This window comes from Convolutriloba macropyga, chromosome 6 (genome assembly GCF_964194025.1).
Source record: "Convolutriloba macropyga chromosome 6, txConMacr16.3, whole genome shotgun sequence".
In the NCBI taxonomy this organism is placed as follows: domain Eukaryota; kingdom Metazoa; phylum Xenacoelomorpha; order Acoela; family Convolutidae; genus Convolutriloba; species Convolutriloba macropyga.
The window spans coordinates 65,216,098-65,231,068 of NC_134473.1; the positions used below are offsets into that span (position 1 = coordinate 65,216,098).

At 38.0% G+C, this 14,971-nt stretch overlaps 2 protein-coding genes across 2 annotated transcripts in view; one reads left to right on the plus strand and one right to left on the minus strand.

Moving 5' to 3' along the window:
* Positions 1-14,971, minus strand: part of LOC142341870 (UDP-glucuronic acid decarboxylase 1-like) — a 380,310-nt gene that overhangs the window by 359,515 nt on the left and 5,824 nt on the right. The gene's annotated exons all lie outside the window — the stretch shown is intronic.
* Positions 1-14,971, plus strand: part of LOC142341376 (uncharacterized) — a 37,650-nt gene that overhangs the window by 3,496 nt on the left and 19,183 nt on the right. The window contains exon 2 of the mRNA XM_075392303.1: positions 2,436-2,671. Within this exon, the coding sequence (XP_075248418.1) occupies positions 2,436-2,671 (236 nt within the window). The remainder of the gene's footprint in view (positions 1-2,435; positions 2,672-14,971) is intronic.

The window sequence follows — 14,971 nt, forward strand, 5'->3', positions numbered from 1 at the left end:
CATCCCAATTTCAGAACAAAAACTATTCGTTTTAAATTTGAGGCGAAAACGTAGTGCAGAAAGGCGATGAAATCTCAACATTGGTTCTTCTTTTCAATTAACAGAGGTGTGACGCAGTATGGTGCGGGTATGTCTGTGGTGTAATGTAGCATCGTGTGGTAATGTGCGTGGAGTGACGTTGTGTGATGTGAGTTTTCATGTTTTGTGATGTAGTATAGTGTGAAAATTCAAGTGGTGTGATGTAAATTTAAGAATAAATTTGCAAGGAGTAAATTTATAAGTGAGTAAATTTTTAAGAATTCCTGTGGTGTGATATAGTATGTTATGCATATGGCTGTGGTGTTAATTAGTATGCTGTGAAAACGACTATGGTGTTATTTAGTAAGGTGTTAAAATGGCTGTGGTGTGATGTACTGTTTTGTGAAAATTCCGGTGGTGTGATGTAAAATGATGTGAATATGCTTATGGTGTGATGTAGTATGAGTTGAATATGTCTGTTGTGTGATATTGTTTGGTGTGAAAATGACTGTAGCGTGATGTAGTTTGACGTGAAGATGCCTTTTGTGTGATGTAGTATGATGACAGTGGTTCGCTGTTAGATTGTGAGAAAATAGCCCGGAAGTGATAAACAATCATCGCTGAAACAGTTTAAAAACAGTGTATTTTAAAATGACAATCGGTGCTGAAGCAGGCTGAAGACAGTGTCTTTTGGACTGACAATCAGGGCTGAAAAAGGTTCAAATCAGTATGTTTTTAGGTTGACAAGAGTTACACATTTATGTTAATTGGACTGCCAATTGTATGATAATAGTTATGGAGAGATCAATTTCAGGATAAAGTCGGAGGTACAATTTTACTCTGAAAAAAAGACCACTCATTGTGTATTTTGACAAGAACAGAATAATTAAAAAAGCAAAACAATCTATTTGTTGTTTTTGGATTTACAATGGTTCAGTATTGAAAAACTTTTGGTGCTCAGCCCGGTTTTTCAACAATTTTAAGTTTGCGTTCACTTTTCAGCATAATCTCTAGAAAAAAGCAATTACCGATAACTCACTCTAATACGTTTACCTATGTTTCTCAACGACAACCGTTACGAAGATACAATGATGCGGCTCTTTTCTGTCCGTGATGAAAAAATTCGAACCCATAAAACTCAAAAATTAGAAACCTAAATTTTTTAGTAATCCTAATACAAATGCAAGTGTGTTAGAAAAACTATACGCCTTTATTGTTAGTTTGTTAGTTTTGCCGCTTTGAGACATTTTTACGGTCGAAGGTAAATGCGAATGTTGCTAGAATGTATTACCCGGGTCAAGGTGTCAACGCTAAAATCGCTTAAAAAAGTTAAGATTTGCGTGAATGCGGTGAAAAAATGTAAGAATTGCGCTTTTAGCGTTGAATGCGATGAATGCGGTGAAAAAGTAAGTCACCGCTAAAATTACTGTATATTTTTTGCGCTGAATTTTTGTAAAATTTGCGGTTCTTTGTGGTGAAAATTTTATTTTCACCGCTTCCCGGTGGTAGCTGTGAATCTTTATTTTTCACAGCTTAAGCGGTAAAAATAAAAAATTCACCGCTAAAAACCCTAAATCTAACAAAATTTCAACGCATTTGTTTTCATAACGTCTATTGAATCTGATTTAAATTCACAAGAAATGTCAAAACATTTAGTGACAGATGGCGCAGTGGAATAAGGTGTTGTTGACATTCAGGGGATGAGAGGTTCGAACCCATGTACGGCAGCGTCTTTATTGTAAGAAATCCGGTGAAAATTTCACCGCCAAAAATCGCAAATCTTACAAAAATTCGCCGCTAAAAACCGCAAATCTTACAAAAATTCACCGCTTTCACCGCATTCATCGCAAAAAGATGCGGGCGCTTTGCGGTGAAAAATGTTTTCTTTTCACCGCTATTCACCGCAATTCTTACATTATTTTTCGACCAAACCTCGACCCGGGAATTGACTGAAATTATGAGCGATTTGGGATTATGGCAATTGTAGAGGTAAATAAAAGCCATTTTTGTAAATAAATTCTGATATGCATTAATGTGATAATCCGTATACGGAAATTGTCACTAAGGCTAATATAATCCTATCCGCTAATGTCCCCGTACGTTATATGCTGTGTCACGTGTATTGTGCATATAATTTCACTCATCATTTTTTGAGTTTATATAATAAACTTCGCGCCTGGTGGGTGTTAATAATTTGGCGGTGGCATTATTTCCCCACTCCCCCAGTGTTTTTTGTAAACCCTACTTAGAAAATGTTGTATAGCACGTTACTATGTGAAATATAGCACATGCGCTTGAGAAGTTTTATGTCCTCTAAGCTGGGGGGGGATGAAATAACAGATCCGCCCAAATAAACCCGTCTATAATTTCGTACCTGCTTTGCACTTCGGTTGAGATGATAATTAATGATTTTACAGTTTTCGTGCCATAATGAGTTCCAATGCAACAATCTATACATGCGGAGGAGCTCTCATGAAGGGACCAGATGGGATACCAATGGTGGTCACTGCTCTCACCTGTCTGCTCCAGGTGGGCTTAGGATACAAAAACAACAACAACAAGGAGGTCAATGCCGACGATGTTCACATGAGATACTATTTCATCAGGACAGAGTGGGATACCTCTGATATCAATTATGGGAGTTACAGTCCAGGTGAGATATTTTTTTAATGTGGCGAGTTGATATGTATAGGTTGAAATCAATTGGAGGATTGTTGTTTTCAAAACAAAAACGTATGTTTGATCTTTGCCTTTTTTTCTCTTCTTCGTCGACCCGTTACCGCATCTCAATACTGTAAGGTCTCGTATCTTATCTAATGAGAAACAGGTTAATTTGATGAAATCACGTTTTAGCTGATTCGTTTTTCATTTTGTTAATTAGTGTTATAATAGACACCGACTTTAGTGTCGCAATTAATGTTTTCTATTATACGGTTTTATTGTTGTTGATGTCTTTTACTCTCATTAATGGAAAGTCTCATCGGCCATGAAGTCCAGCATTATTTGTTCACTTAATCCAGCATTATTGTTCACATTGTTTTGTGAAATTTTGAAAGTTTTCCATCTCTTCCTCATTTGGTATATAATTAAATAAAAACGTGGATGAGCGGGGTCGGAACATTATGAGGAGCGTATATTACCGAGCATTCTTGTCTATTCTAAGAATCCACTAAATCAAAATTTAGCATTCCATGCAGTTCGTTCATCTTCAGTATGGACATACTCTCTTCCGTACTTTAACCTGGGTGATATACGGACTCGTTTATTGCTAAGAAAATTTATTTTTTTTCATTGATTTATCTTATTGTTTTATGTATTGTCATGTTTGTGCAATACTTTCGTTATTGAAGATCAGCATATGGTCATCCATGCATATGGTCTGGGACAATATTTCGAGCGCACTTTTTTCTGGACAATGGTCTGGAACGCGTCTGGACAATGGTCTGGAACTTGTCTGATCAGGGGTCACTTCGGTCTGGAACTCGTCTGATCAGAGGCGGCTTCGAGCGCACTTCGAGCGCACAACGATCTTCGAGCACATACTCGTCTGATCACTGGTCACTTCGGTCTGGGACGGTCTGATCAGAGGTCCCACTTGTCTGGGACGGTCTGATCAGAGGCGATTTCGAGCGCGACCTCAACCTGGGGGATACTTGAGCGAAACCGCTCATTAGCAATATCTCCAGACTTAAGACTAACTTTATTCCAGCACAGAACAAAAAAGTGTAAACCAGAGCTCATACAATTTAATTCAAGTACAGTATATTTAGTTAAAAGACAGAGACTAGCAATAGCTATTAAATAAATTACAGGTCGAGTCCGCTTAGGACCTCAGAAGAGGTACATAAACAAATATAGCAACTAAGGCAGACCCAAGGTGGGCTCCTTTTACAGCCTTAAATTATAAAGAGGTAGGGCTACTTATTTTTGGCTTACCTATATCTCTCAGACTAACCGACTCGGTAAAACACTGAAGGTATACTTCAATTATAACCGTGAATAAAAGAGTTAACACCGGAGTCAGAGGTATACACATCGTGTAACTAATCTATTAGACTGACTATAGTTAGTTGAGTTCTCTCTATATAAAAAAGAATAGTGTATTCTCAGTCTGTGATTAGCTGGAGGTGTACATTCAGTATTTCTAATGCTATGTCCATCCGAGGTTTAGAGTTTTAAATCCGAACTTGTGAACGGCAGCAGAAATACGCTGGATGTGTCATCCTCGTTGGATGGTGGAGTGAAGAGTTGTGTCCTCTTTGAAGTGTGGTTGTGACTTGTGCTATCGTCTGAAGTCCTTGTCATTAAAGTAGTGACTAGTGTCCTCAGTCAAGGGTTGTTCTGATTGTAGAACCAGTGAGGGTGCAAGTTACAGGGTGTGCTGGCCAGTAACGTCAGTTCTGTTAGAGTACCCAACTGCTCTCACTGTCATGTAGTGAGGATTTGTTCCCAGTTGAATGATCGCTTGTAGTCTGTAGTCTCTGTCTGGTTTGTACAAGCAGATTTCTGTTTATCTCCATTTGATACAAGGTTTGAACCAGTCGGATTTACCAGCTTACCTTCTGGTGGAAACCCATCTTTTAGATACTAAGTGAGCTCATTTCCCTATTAAAATTATTGTTTAATTTTAATGAGTACTTACTAAGCCCCGACCGGGAGGAATATGAAAAGAACTGATCCTAATCTTCAATTGTGTCAAAGAAGAAAGGAATATAAGAAGGAAATAGCGTATATAGGGTAAGAGAAAGAGAAAGAAAATAAAAAATAAAAGTTTTAAGTCAGTTTGAAAGATCAGTGAGCCTTTAGTTTCTGAGGGACTGTGAGCCCGGTGTTGTAGGACTGTGGCCTACGTCCAATATTCGAACTTGAAATTGTCCGATTATCAGGATCCCTAAAAAATTCCAAAAATTCCTGATCACATGCCAGGCAAGCTGCAAGGGCATGAGGGAAGAGGTCGACGTTGCAGTGTGGCTGCAACGCGAGAAGATGGTTGAGGTTCTGTGTCTCGTCTGCCGACAGTTCTCGATTCTCCAACTTGTCCGTTATCCAGTCCCTGTAGAGGAGGTTGAAGGTGTTGCCATACATGCACTTCGTTGTACCTTCCTCCTCAACACACTGGAGATATTCCATCGGAGCCAGAATTGGACGGTTGTGATTTGCATAGAGTGCCTAGAACAGGAAATAGTTCTTTATCAGATTGAAATTGCGAAGAGTGCCTTCACAATAATTTGGTTGAATTATATAGCTTTAATTCATGTAGTAGGGTGAAGTGAGCTTTGTGTTAGCATATTGGACTCGAGAGTTCATGTGGATGAGTGGGTTTGTCCTGTGAAAGCGGTGTTGGACAAATAAAAAGTTGTGAATAGTGTGTAACATTTTTACTCTGTTAACTGTGTGTCTGGTTAATTACATCCATATGTGTGGGATGTAAAAACAAAATTGAAGATAGAAGGGGTCGTATTTCAGGTAAATACGGTAGGGGGCGACATCGCGAGTGAAAAAGGTGTTCAAACAGTCATTGCGGCGGTCCGCAAGTGCGAAGAAGTATTTGGATTGGTGCCAGAAACGTTCCGTGAAACGGTGGTTGATTGTAAAATGGAGACACTCTAGTGGGAGGTCTCTATCCTGATCTTCTTGGACATGTTCTTTCTCCAATTGTCCAAGAGAGCAGGAACTGGCTCTTGGTTTGAGTGTGTGTTGTGGCGGTGTAGATGTGTAGTGTATCCGCTCGGGAACATGGACACCATGAACTGTGTCGATGCCGAGAGGATTCGTTAATTGTTGAAAACAAAAATTGGGTCCTGGCACTCTACAAGTGATCCCTTGCGTGGGTGCAAAGGGGTTTCCTCCCCCGCGAGAGAATGAGGGCTGTAGGCCTCGGGGGGGGGGGCTTGCAGTGTATCGAGCAGGCGATTGTGAAGCCTGGATCGGCAATTAGCGCACAGGATAGATTTCTTGTGCTATGGCTCTTGGGCGTCTTCTGGGTGAGTGGTCAGTAGACGAGTAATTGTCCGTCGATGTCGGTCGATCGTAGGGGGGTGGTTGTGGAAAGGATGTCTATGGTCGGAGAGTTAGAATGGTTGGGCCATACCGTGGTGAAGCTACACGTGGTCGTTGTTGAGAGGGAGTGGGCATTACTGGTGTTGTTTACACCAGTGATCGAAAGAGTGGTCGAGATCCACGGATCCTTCCAGAGTATGCCCAGTTTGGGATAACCGTCTAAGGTATGGAACAGCCTGATTGTTCCGCTATAGCGACTTCATCAGCCCAAGAGGAAATACTCGAAGGCGGGGGGTGGTGTTTGTGATATGGAAGTCGCTGTGTGAGGGGTTGTTCCAAATATTGGAGGTGGCTGTGGCACCGGTTGATCTCCTTGAAGGAGGAGCTGTTTTGACGAGCTTGCTGGGCCAACAGGAACCGAGCGAGGGTGAACTTGTGTCACTTTCGATATACATGTGGATTTCACCTGAAGAGGAGGATGAGGTGGCGGGTGAAGGCAGTGGGTTCATCTGCGCATAATTTGTTGTGTCCACAGACTGTGGCTGTGGTGAGGAATGAGCCATCGTGAAGAAGGCTGGTGTCTGCATTTCGCATTCGGATTCTGGTTCTGGGTGGGGCAGCACCAACGGTGTGAGGGGTCAGGGCAAGATGTCCTCGATGTCCAGCATAATGAGGTCGTATGCTGTGGGGTCGACAATTGGAGGAATTGGTGAACCTCCTTCCTGTGCTATAGGAGTGACTGTTGTGGAGTCACTAAAACAAGAAGGTTTGAAATACGAGTACGAGGCAGGTTAAAATGAAGTTCTTCCGGGATTTCCTAATAATCAAGTTCATTTTCAAAAAAATCTTTTGAAAGTGAAATGCCTTCTGAGCGTTTGCGTTTGTTAGGTCGAAAGGTATGTACGTGTAAAGAGTGCAAATCCGGTTTACTGTGTGACGCTACTGATAAGTCGTAGCATTCGTAAAAAGAGAGTGGATGTTTTGTGTTTGTTCGAACTATTTTGTACAGGAGAAGAATATTTCTTAAAGAAGATTTCAAACTTTCTGTGTAATAGATTAAATTCAGTTTGAGAGTGAGGGATGTTACTATCAACGGAGTGTTTTCGTCGTTTTCTAGGGGAGGGTGTTTTATACTGTGAGGAATCAGAGTGGAGTACATGAGATACTGTTTGTAAGAGCACGCCAAAAAATCCAGAGGTGATGATTTTTGCTAGTGTTATATTAGGGCCTAAGAGTGCTTTGAGGTTATAGGCATTAAATGCGCGTCGAAATAGTCCAAATAGGCATTGTAAGAAATTAAATACAGTCAAAATAATGGCTATTTCTTTCAATATGTACCAGGGGTATCCAAAGATTCCTATGAGGGATTCTTTTAAAAAGTTGCCGTTAATTAGATCACGCCAATCGAGACGGCGAAATGTAATTTTTTTCCCGCTAATAAAGAGTTTGTTGAAATAATTCTTGTATTCGCTTTGTAATTGTAAGAATTCTGCTTTTGATTGTGCTTTTTTGCAAGATTTGTTGAGTTTACAGCTTGTGCTACTTCAAATTTTTCGGCGGCGTCATCTTTTAATTGGTTAAATTTCATCTTATCGATGGACTTAGTCCAATTGTGTTGACTATATATGCTGAGTTGTTGTGCTGTAAAGTCCGCGTGGGTGAAAGTGATTTCAACTTCGTCAGCCGTGAATGTTCTGACTGGGCTTCGCGCTTTAATTGGATAAGGTTTTAAACGGTATGACTCATCGCCATCTGCATCTAGGGAGATTTGTTGATCAAAATTATCTGATTTACATGGTGCTTTAATAGACCAGGGAAAGGTTATTCGTGTGACTTGGTCTTCAAACTGTAGTTTGTTCTATTAAAATATAGGAATGCGTTCAAAACATTGGTTTTCTAATACATAAAGAGGTGATGAGAGAACTTTACATTGAAAAAGTGAAATAACATTTGAGCTTTTAAGTGTAGCGAATGTGTGTCGCTTTACGGTTATAACATATCCTATAAGTGGGAGTTGTTGTGTTAAAGGAATTAATGCAGTTTGTTTGAGATCACGGTCCAAATCGCAAAGTTTTTTGTAAATAGATAGACACGTGTGGTCCATTTCTAGTAAGACTCTGCTAACCATATAATCAATTTTTGCATCAAGCTGTACATTTGGATGTACGGCACCGAACCAGTTTTGTTTTCTGAAAATGTCATATTTTTCAGATTTACGATAAACGGGTGAAGCTTTCTGATTTTTGGCGCTTATTTGAAGTGTTCGAATTTGAGAAAATATTTGTACTTGATCGGGGAGGATTTGAAAGTCTGCTGGTTTGATCTTACATTCGCCAATCTTATTGAGCTTATAAAACTGCATACTTTTGATATGATTTGGGGAGCAATCATAGTGTGTGACTATTAGATCCTGCACTCTTGATTTAGGTGTGGATATATTGTGTGTATCATCTTTAATAGGTTGTTTTATCGGAAGTGGGTGTGAAATGAATAAATTAGGCAATAACAAAATTAGATTTGCAATGGACATGTGTAGGAGAGTCCAGAGTTAGGATTGTAGAAGACAAAGTATCCTGCTGTGTTTTTCGTGTATCTGTCAAATTTGTAGATAATCTCTTGACAAAGAAAGGGTGATGGGTTTCTTTGCACTCGAAAAAGAGGAGGTGCAGCTTCTTGTGGGTGGGTGAAAAATCAGTTTATCTTGTTGGACTGCAATTTCGAGCAAAAATGTATTTCTAGATTTTTTAAGTAATTTGTTTGCTCGTTGTTTCTGTTATGGTGTGATTTGTATAATTTAGAAATTTTCTGTTTAGCCCAATTATGTAGTGGTTCAACGTTATTATGATCTCCAAAAAAGGCGGGAGAGAAACAACAATTTTTAGTCAAGTTTTAATGGTAGGGTGGGATAAGCTCTCGTATTATCTATCAGGTTGTTTTCCGATATATCGGTAAGAGCGTTGGTCGAGATCTAGCGTAGGCGAGTTCGAACTTAGTTTAATTATAGGTGGAGTATCTTGAAAACTGAGTGGTAATGAGCTTTGAAATGATGGTGATGAATTAACTATATTAAAAGAGTGATTCCAGTGTGCTTGTGAGAGTAAGCGTTCAATATTAGTTACTGGTCCTTGTGGTGGGTTATCGGGATTAAGCGCAATTTTTGATGGAGTAGGTGAAAAAAATTGAGAGCTAAATTGGCGGGAAATAGAAGTGTCTGAGATAAAATAAATATCTTGTTGTGTACCGTTTATATATAAAACATTGTGAATTGGCTGTGGCAATTCAGAACTACTGGTTTTATCTGTGTTTTCAAAATTTATAGGTTGAGTGGAGAATTGTGGTGTGTTTGAATAGTTAATTAATTCCGGTTGTGGTGCTCGTGGTTGAGCAGGTATAATAATTGGTGGTTGAAGTGGTTTGTTGGCGAGGAATCCTGAGTATGGCAATAAAGTCTGTTTTTATTTGGTGTGTTTATTGTTGTGCTTCCGTTTGGTGTATTTGCGCTTGACTTTGATAAATGGATATGGGATTACTGGTTGTGGGGTAAAATGGGGGGAATTGTCCAGTAGGAAGAGGTCTATCTGCAGATTTGGCAGTAAACATGACTGAGTAGGGGTGTTCTTCGGTTTCTATTGCTTGTGAGTTCAAATGATGACTTTTCGGGGGTGGATAGTGAACTTGCTTCACTGTATGAGCAACTGGGTGACTTGGAGACGGGGGGAGCAGTTGGTAATTGAACCCAGAGTGGGGAAATTACCAGAATGATAGATTTTATATTTTGTGGAATTTGGAACAACAATTATAAAGAGATTTTAAGTAGGTATGGTAACTCGGATTGCTGCAAAGGACAATTCTGGTGGGATGACACTGTGTAGATGAATGAGATCTAAAAAATCAGCAAAGAGAAAACTGTTAACAATTCTGCAATTGTATAATCTTTTCGAGCGAACGTGTGGATATACAAGTTTACTTTGTGAGCTGCAGTTTTGCGAGTTGCTGGTATTGTCCATCCAGCCTACGAAGTTCTTTAATATATTTTATATCGTATTAGGCTGGGATAGCGTCAAGATTAATTGTGTAGACAATGTGGGTATAACGGAGTTCAGATAGTTTAGATGTGGCCTGAGATGGCAATATTGTAAGAATTTGTTTAGGTTTAAAAATTTGAATATATCTAAAGGTATCAGCGTATGGTGTTCTCTTAAAAATTTTTTCAAGTCTGTGTTATTAAGTAATTTGCAAACCTGGTTTTCAAAGAGATTGAGTTGAACTTTCAGTAATTTGAGACTGAAAGTATGAAGTTGTGTTGGTTTTCGTTAGCAGCTCAATTGATTTTTTTGCTGTGATAGCTGGTTTAGAAAGAAAGCTAAGAACTGTGCTGTGAAACAGTTCTTTTTGTTAAGAAGAAGAGAGAGTGAAATCAAGTTTGAAACTTATAGAAAGGAATTTTTTTTCCAACTGAGAGTGAGAATAGAAGAGTGAAAAGAGAAGGTTTGTCAAGAGAGTGCAGTTAAGAGAGTGTAGATTGAGTTTAGTTCAAGAGAGAAGAGAAAAAAGAAGCAACTAGGTTGAGAGAGAGAGGTGGACTGAAAACTGATATTAGACGATACAATATAGCCTAATCACGACTTTTTGTTCGGGGAAGAAAAAGTTACCCAATCATACCTTGGTAAATAAATGAGATTAGGGAATTTTTCCGGACTGAGCAGTGGATCGGTTGCTAACTTAAGTTTTAGTTAATTTCCTTTTTATTATTTTCGTGGGGAATGGCCTGTAATCCCCTTCCTTTCTTTTCCTGATGGAAGTGTTTTTGTTGTTCTGCTAGGGTAGCAGGTGAATAGATAGTCAGTGTGACTTGTTTAATTTATTAAAGAACTTGATTAAATTTCCCAGTAAAGTATTTGTATTAGGTGGAGAGGGGGTGAATGAACTAACCGAATTCTCCTTCTCGTATAAGTCGCCGAGCGAATTGTAATTTCATAGGATTTGTATTTACTAGGTATTTAGTGTGTTATGCTAATTTGTGTTAGCGGCCAACTAATGCGAGAACAGTGATTTGTGAAGTGTAAGAGTGGTGTATAAATATTTTAATTGTGCATCGTTCTCGAAGCCGAAATTTTTGATTGCGGTATGAAGACTCTATAGTCTTTGTTCGGTTTTCGTCTAAGACGAGTTTCTTTGGTACTGTAGATTTCCGAGTGACTTTCGGATATTTGAGACAAACTAAAAGGTGGTGCGGGAAAAGGTTAAGTTGTGGATGGTATGTTTTGGTTGTCTAGACCAATAGAGACAGACATCGGCTTAGTGATAGTAGGTTTTCCAGGATGAAGTCGTAACAAAGTATTGTCCGAAAAAAAATTTCCATTTGTTCTTGAATGAATATTTCTTTCGGGTAATATGGTACAATTTTACTTCTATGCTTAATAATTTGTTTACAAGAGAAATCTTCTAATTTATAAGTGACCAATATGGAGGCATAGATTAATTTGTAAGGTTCATTTTTTTGTGGTTGGATCTTTTTTTGATATTCCTATTTGTGTGGCTTTATTTACAATGAAAACATAAGTGTTAATTTTAAGTGGTTGTGCCGTTCCGAAACGGCGATTTATGAATGTGCGTAAATGTTTTTTTTTCTGGTTTAAATAGTTGTGAACTTCGTTGTAAACTTATCTTTTCACGAAGAAGAAACCAATGTGCGATGTTCCTGTCTATAATGTTTTTCAGACAATTTCGATAATTTGTGGACGGTGACCGAGAAGGTCAGTGCGTGTTTGGGAAGGCAAAGTTTTACAATTTCAAATGCTATTTGTAATGGAAGATAGATTAAACATTATTGGTTTCCTTAGTTTCTGACCAAATGCAAGTTCATATGGTGATAAATTCATATTGGTCCTAAATTGTGAATTTTTATGCTAAAGGAAATAATTTACTTTCGGTGACCATGTGTCGTATTGTGAGTCTAAAACCGTGCGAAGAAATGTGTTTCGCTGACGATTTTTATTCTCAACAAGTCCGTTAGACCATGGTGCGTATGGCTATTGTGGTTTAAGTTGGACATTAGATGTGCGGCAAAAGTGTGTAACTTCTCCGTTAATATATTCTTTTCCATTATCTGTTACTAAAATATCGGGTATCCCGAATTTGACAATCCAGTGATCAAATAACACAGTGCGTGCATTTGCTGCATCAGTTTTGGGAGAAGAGTGAAGGATGACATAGATTGTGAAAGCGTCTACGATAACATAGAACTATGAATTTCCATCCGAAGATGGAGAGATTGGGCTTTTTGTGTTCATTGAGATAAGGTGATTAAAGTATGGTGAAACTTCTAAAAATGGCTGTTGAGCCATGAGGAGATGTAACATGGATTTGCTCGTTTGGCAATTCAAGCAATTTTGTGTAAGCATTGCGATCCATGTTTTAATATTCGGGAAGTAACAATTTCCTGTTACTGTAGCATATGTTTTTTCACGACCGGGATGGCCTGAAAATTGTGAAAATGTGCAATATAAAATACTGTTAGAAGGAGAGAGAATGGTAAAAAGATTTTGGGTGAGGTGGTTTTTTTTATATAGTATAAGAGATGATTTGTTTCATTTACTTTTAGGTCTTGGAAACGTCGATAGTAATGTAACAAGTCTTTGTTTGCTCGAATAGTTAGTGAAGGGACGGGGTGTGATTTTTAAAATTTTTTCAAACGAGAAGTTGTCGAATAACTGGGTCCTGTTGTTGTGCTTCATATTGTAGTGTATCGTTTATTGCTGTTTGTTTGTTGTAGAAATAATTATAAATTTCTTTAGATTTAGGTATAAAATTTTCCAGTGCTGGGCGTGAGGATTTAATGGTGTTTATTAACTCTGAATAATTTGCATTTTGAGTAGACTTTGTAAATGATTCTGTTTTATTTGTGTTCAAATTGACATCCGTGTGTTGTACAATAGGATAGGTTACTAACAATGAGTGGTTTTGTTTAAATTGTTGTGTTTTGTTTTGTTGTAATTGTTCGAAAGGTTGTGCCTTGGTTTTAAATTCGTGATACGAGACAGGAAGATAGAGGTCATTTTGGAGTTGTACTTTAAAACAATTATCTGTGATCTGTAAGTATATTGCAAAATGTGGTGATTCTTTTGTAGTGTCCGGAGTTATTGCGTTAAAATATTCATTTGATACAGCATAGTGACACTGTATAGGTTGAGTATGATGGTTATGCGTCATAAAAAAAATTTAATATAATTGGGGATCGCAACCGTTCTAAGACGGTCTTCGTCTTGTGTTGTTGTTGTTGGTGAATGACTCAATAAATCTGGAAGTGAAAACTTTTTTGCTTCCGTCCAAACTATGTGTAGGTTTGGGAATTTCATTAGAATTAATTGAAATTTATATACTCTGTGGTTTGGTTTGTTCTTTGGTGTGAACAAAAAAAGAATTGTTTTGTGGTCAGTGTGTAAAAAAACAGGATGTGGTGTTCCCTGAATGAGAAATTCATAATCCGAAAATGCATCGATTACTGTTGAACATTTGCGAAAACTGGTTGAGAGTCTAAATTTTGCGGTGGAAATTTAACGAGAGTTTGCTGAAACTAATTCAATTTGTCCAAATTGATTTAAGTTCGATGCCTCGAACTGCTCCAATGCCCCAGTTCGAGGCATCGCATAAAATATTACAGGGTTTTTCTGAGTTAGGAATTGCGAGACGAAGTGTTCCATCTGTAAGTTCCTTTTTTACTCTGTCAAATATTTGCTGTAGTTCGGGTGTCCAATTAAATTTTTTTGTATCCCGGAGTTGGAGATAGAAAGGTCTTAATATAACTTGTAAGTTATAGATTTATTTTGAGATAAATGTGAGACATCCAACGTAATTTTGTTTTTTCATTTTCCGGTGGTTGTAATTTTAAAAATCCATCACTTTTTGATTTTAGCGGGTGTATCTGACTGTTTTGAGTTTAAGTTCCCAAGAATTTAACTGAGTCTAAGAAAAAGAAACATTTATCAGGAGCGACTTTGAGATTTTTTATATATTTGTCAAGTGTTTGTAACATTGTGTCTGTTGTAGTGTCTTATATGACCACATCATCAAGATATTTGTTTGATCAAGTCTTGGTGACGGTTTGTCTAGCGGCATCTGGTTGTATGCGCTGTTCATGTCAGCTATAGAGAAAATCGGTCCCTTATTACGTGTTAGTATTATTTGGATTGGTTCCATGGGACAGCTTCAATTTGGTTCTCCAACCATTGTGTTCTGTTGACGAGCATCCAAAACATTTTTCACTGATTCTCCTTTTTAAAGAATAATTACTGGAATAATGAAAGTGTTTCCCGTAGTGAGCGAATCTGTGTTTACGTGTGCTATGATATCGAATTGTGTTAATATATCGAGTAAGTGTTTTACTCAGTCTTGTAATTGAAGAGGGATGCGGTTTGCTCTCTTTTTCTTAAATACCATTGTCGCTTTTAAGGGTAGGTTTAGTTCTACTTTAGTTTTACCTACATCGAATTTAGACGTAGCGTAGTCTAAATTGTGTGAGAATTGTGCTAAATATTCAAACTGTGGTTGTGTTAAATTTGTGTGTTCGAAATTGAACATTGCGAGAAAATCTCGATCGAATTCTGTGAAGTTTGAGACGTCAACTGGTATATGAAACTTTTATTGATGTGATTCATATTCACGTTCCTGTTGTTTAGTGAGGTTTAGACAAGAAAGTTTTTTAAGTGTTTCTGATGTGCCGTTTGTAATGTAGTTTGAAGTATAAGCATCCATGATATCTGTGATGTCATTTAAGCGATAATTCATTGCTTGTAAATCATTTAGTGAAACATCCTGTTGTGCATATACAATTAGCCCTTTTACAAGTGTTAGTGGATGAGTTAAGGCGTTTTGTATTCACATTTGGATAAATGATTGGTTAGGGTATTCAAGGTTTTTAATATCTTTTATAGAGAAGAACATATTTTTGCGG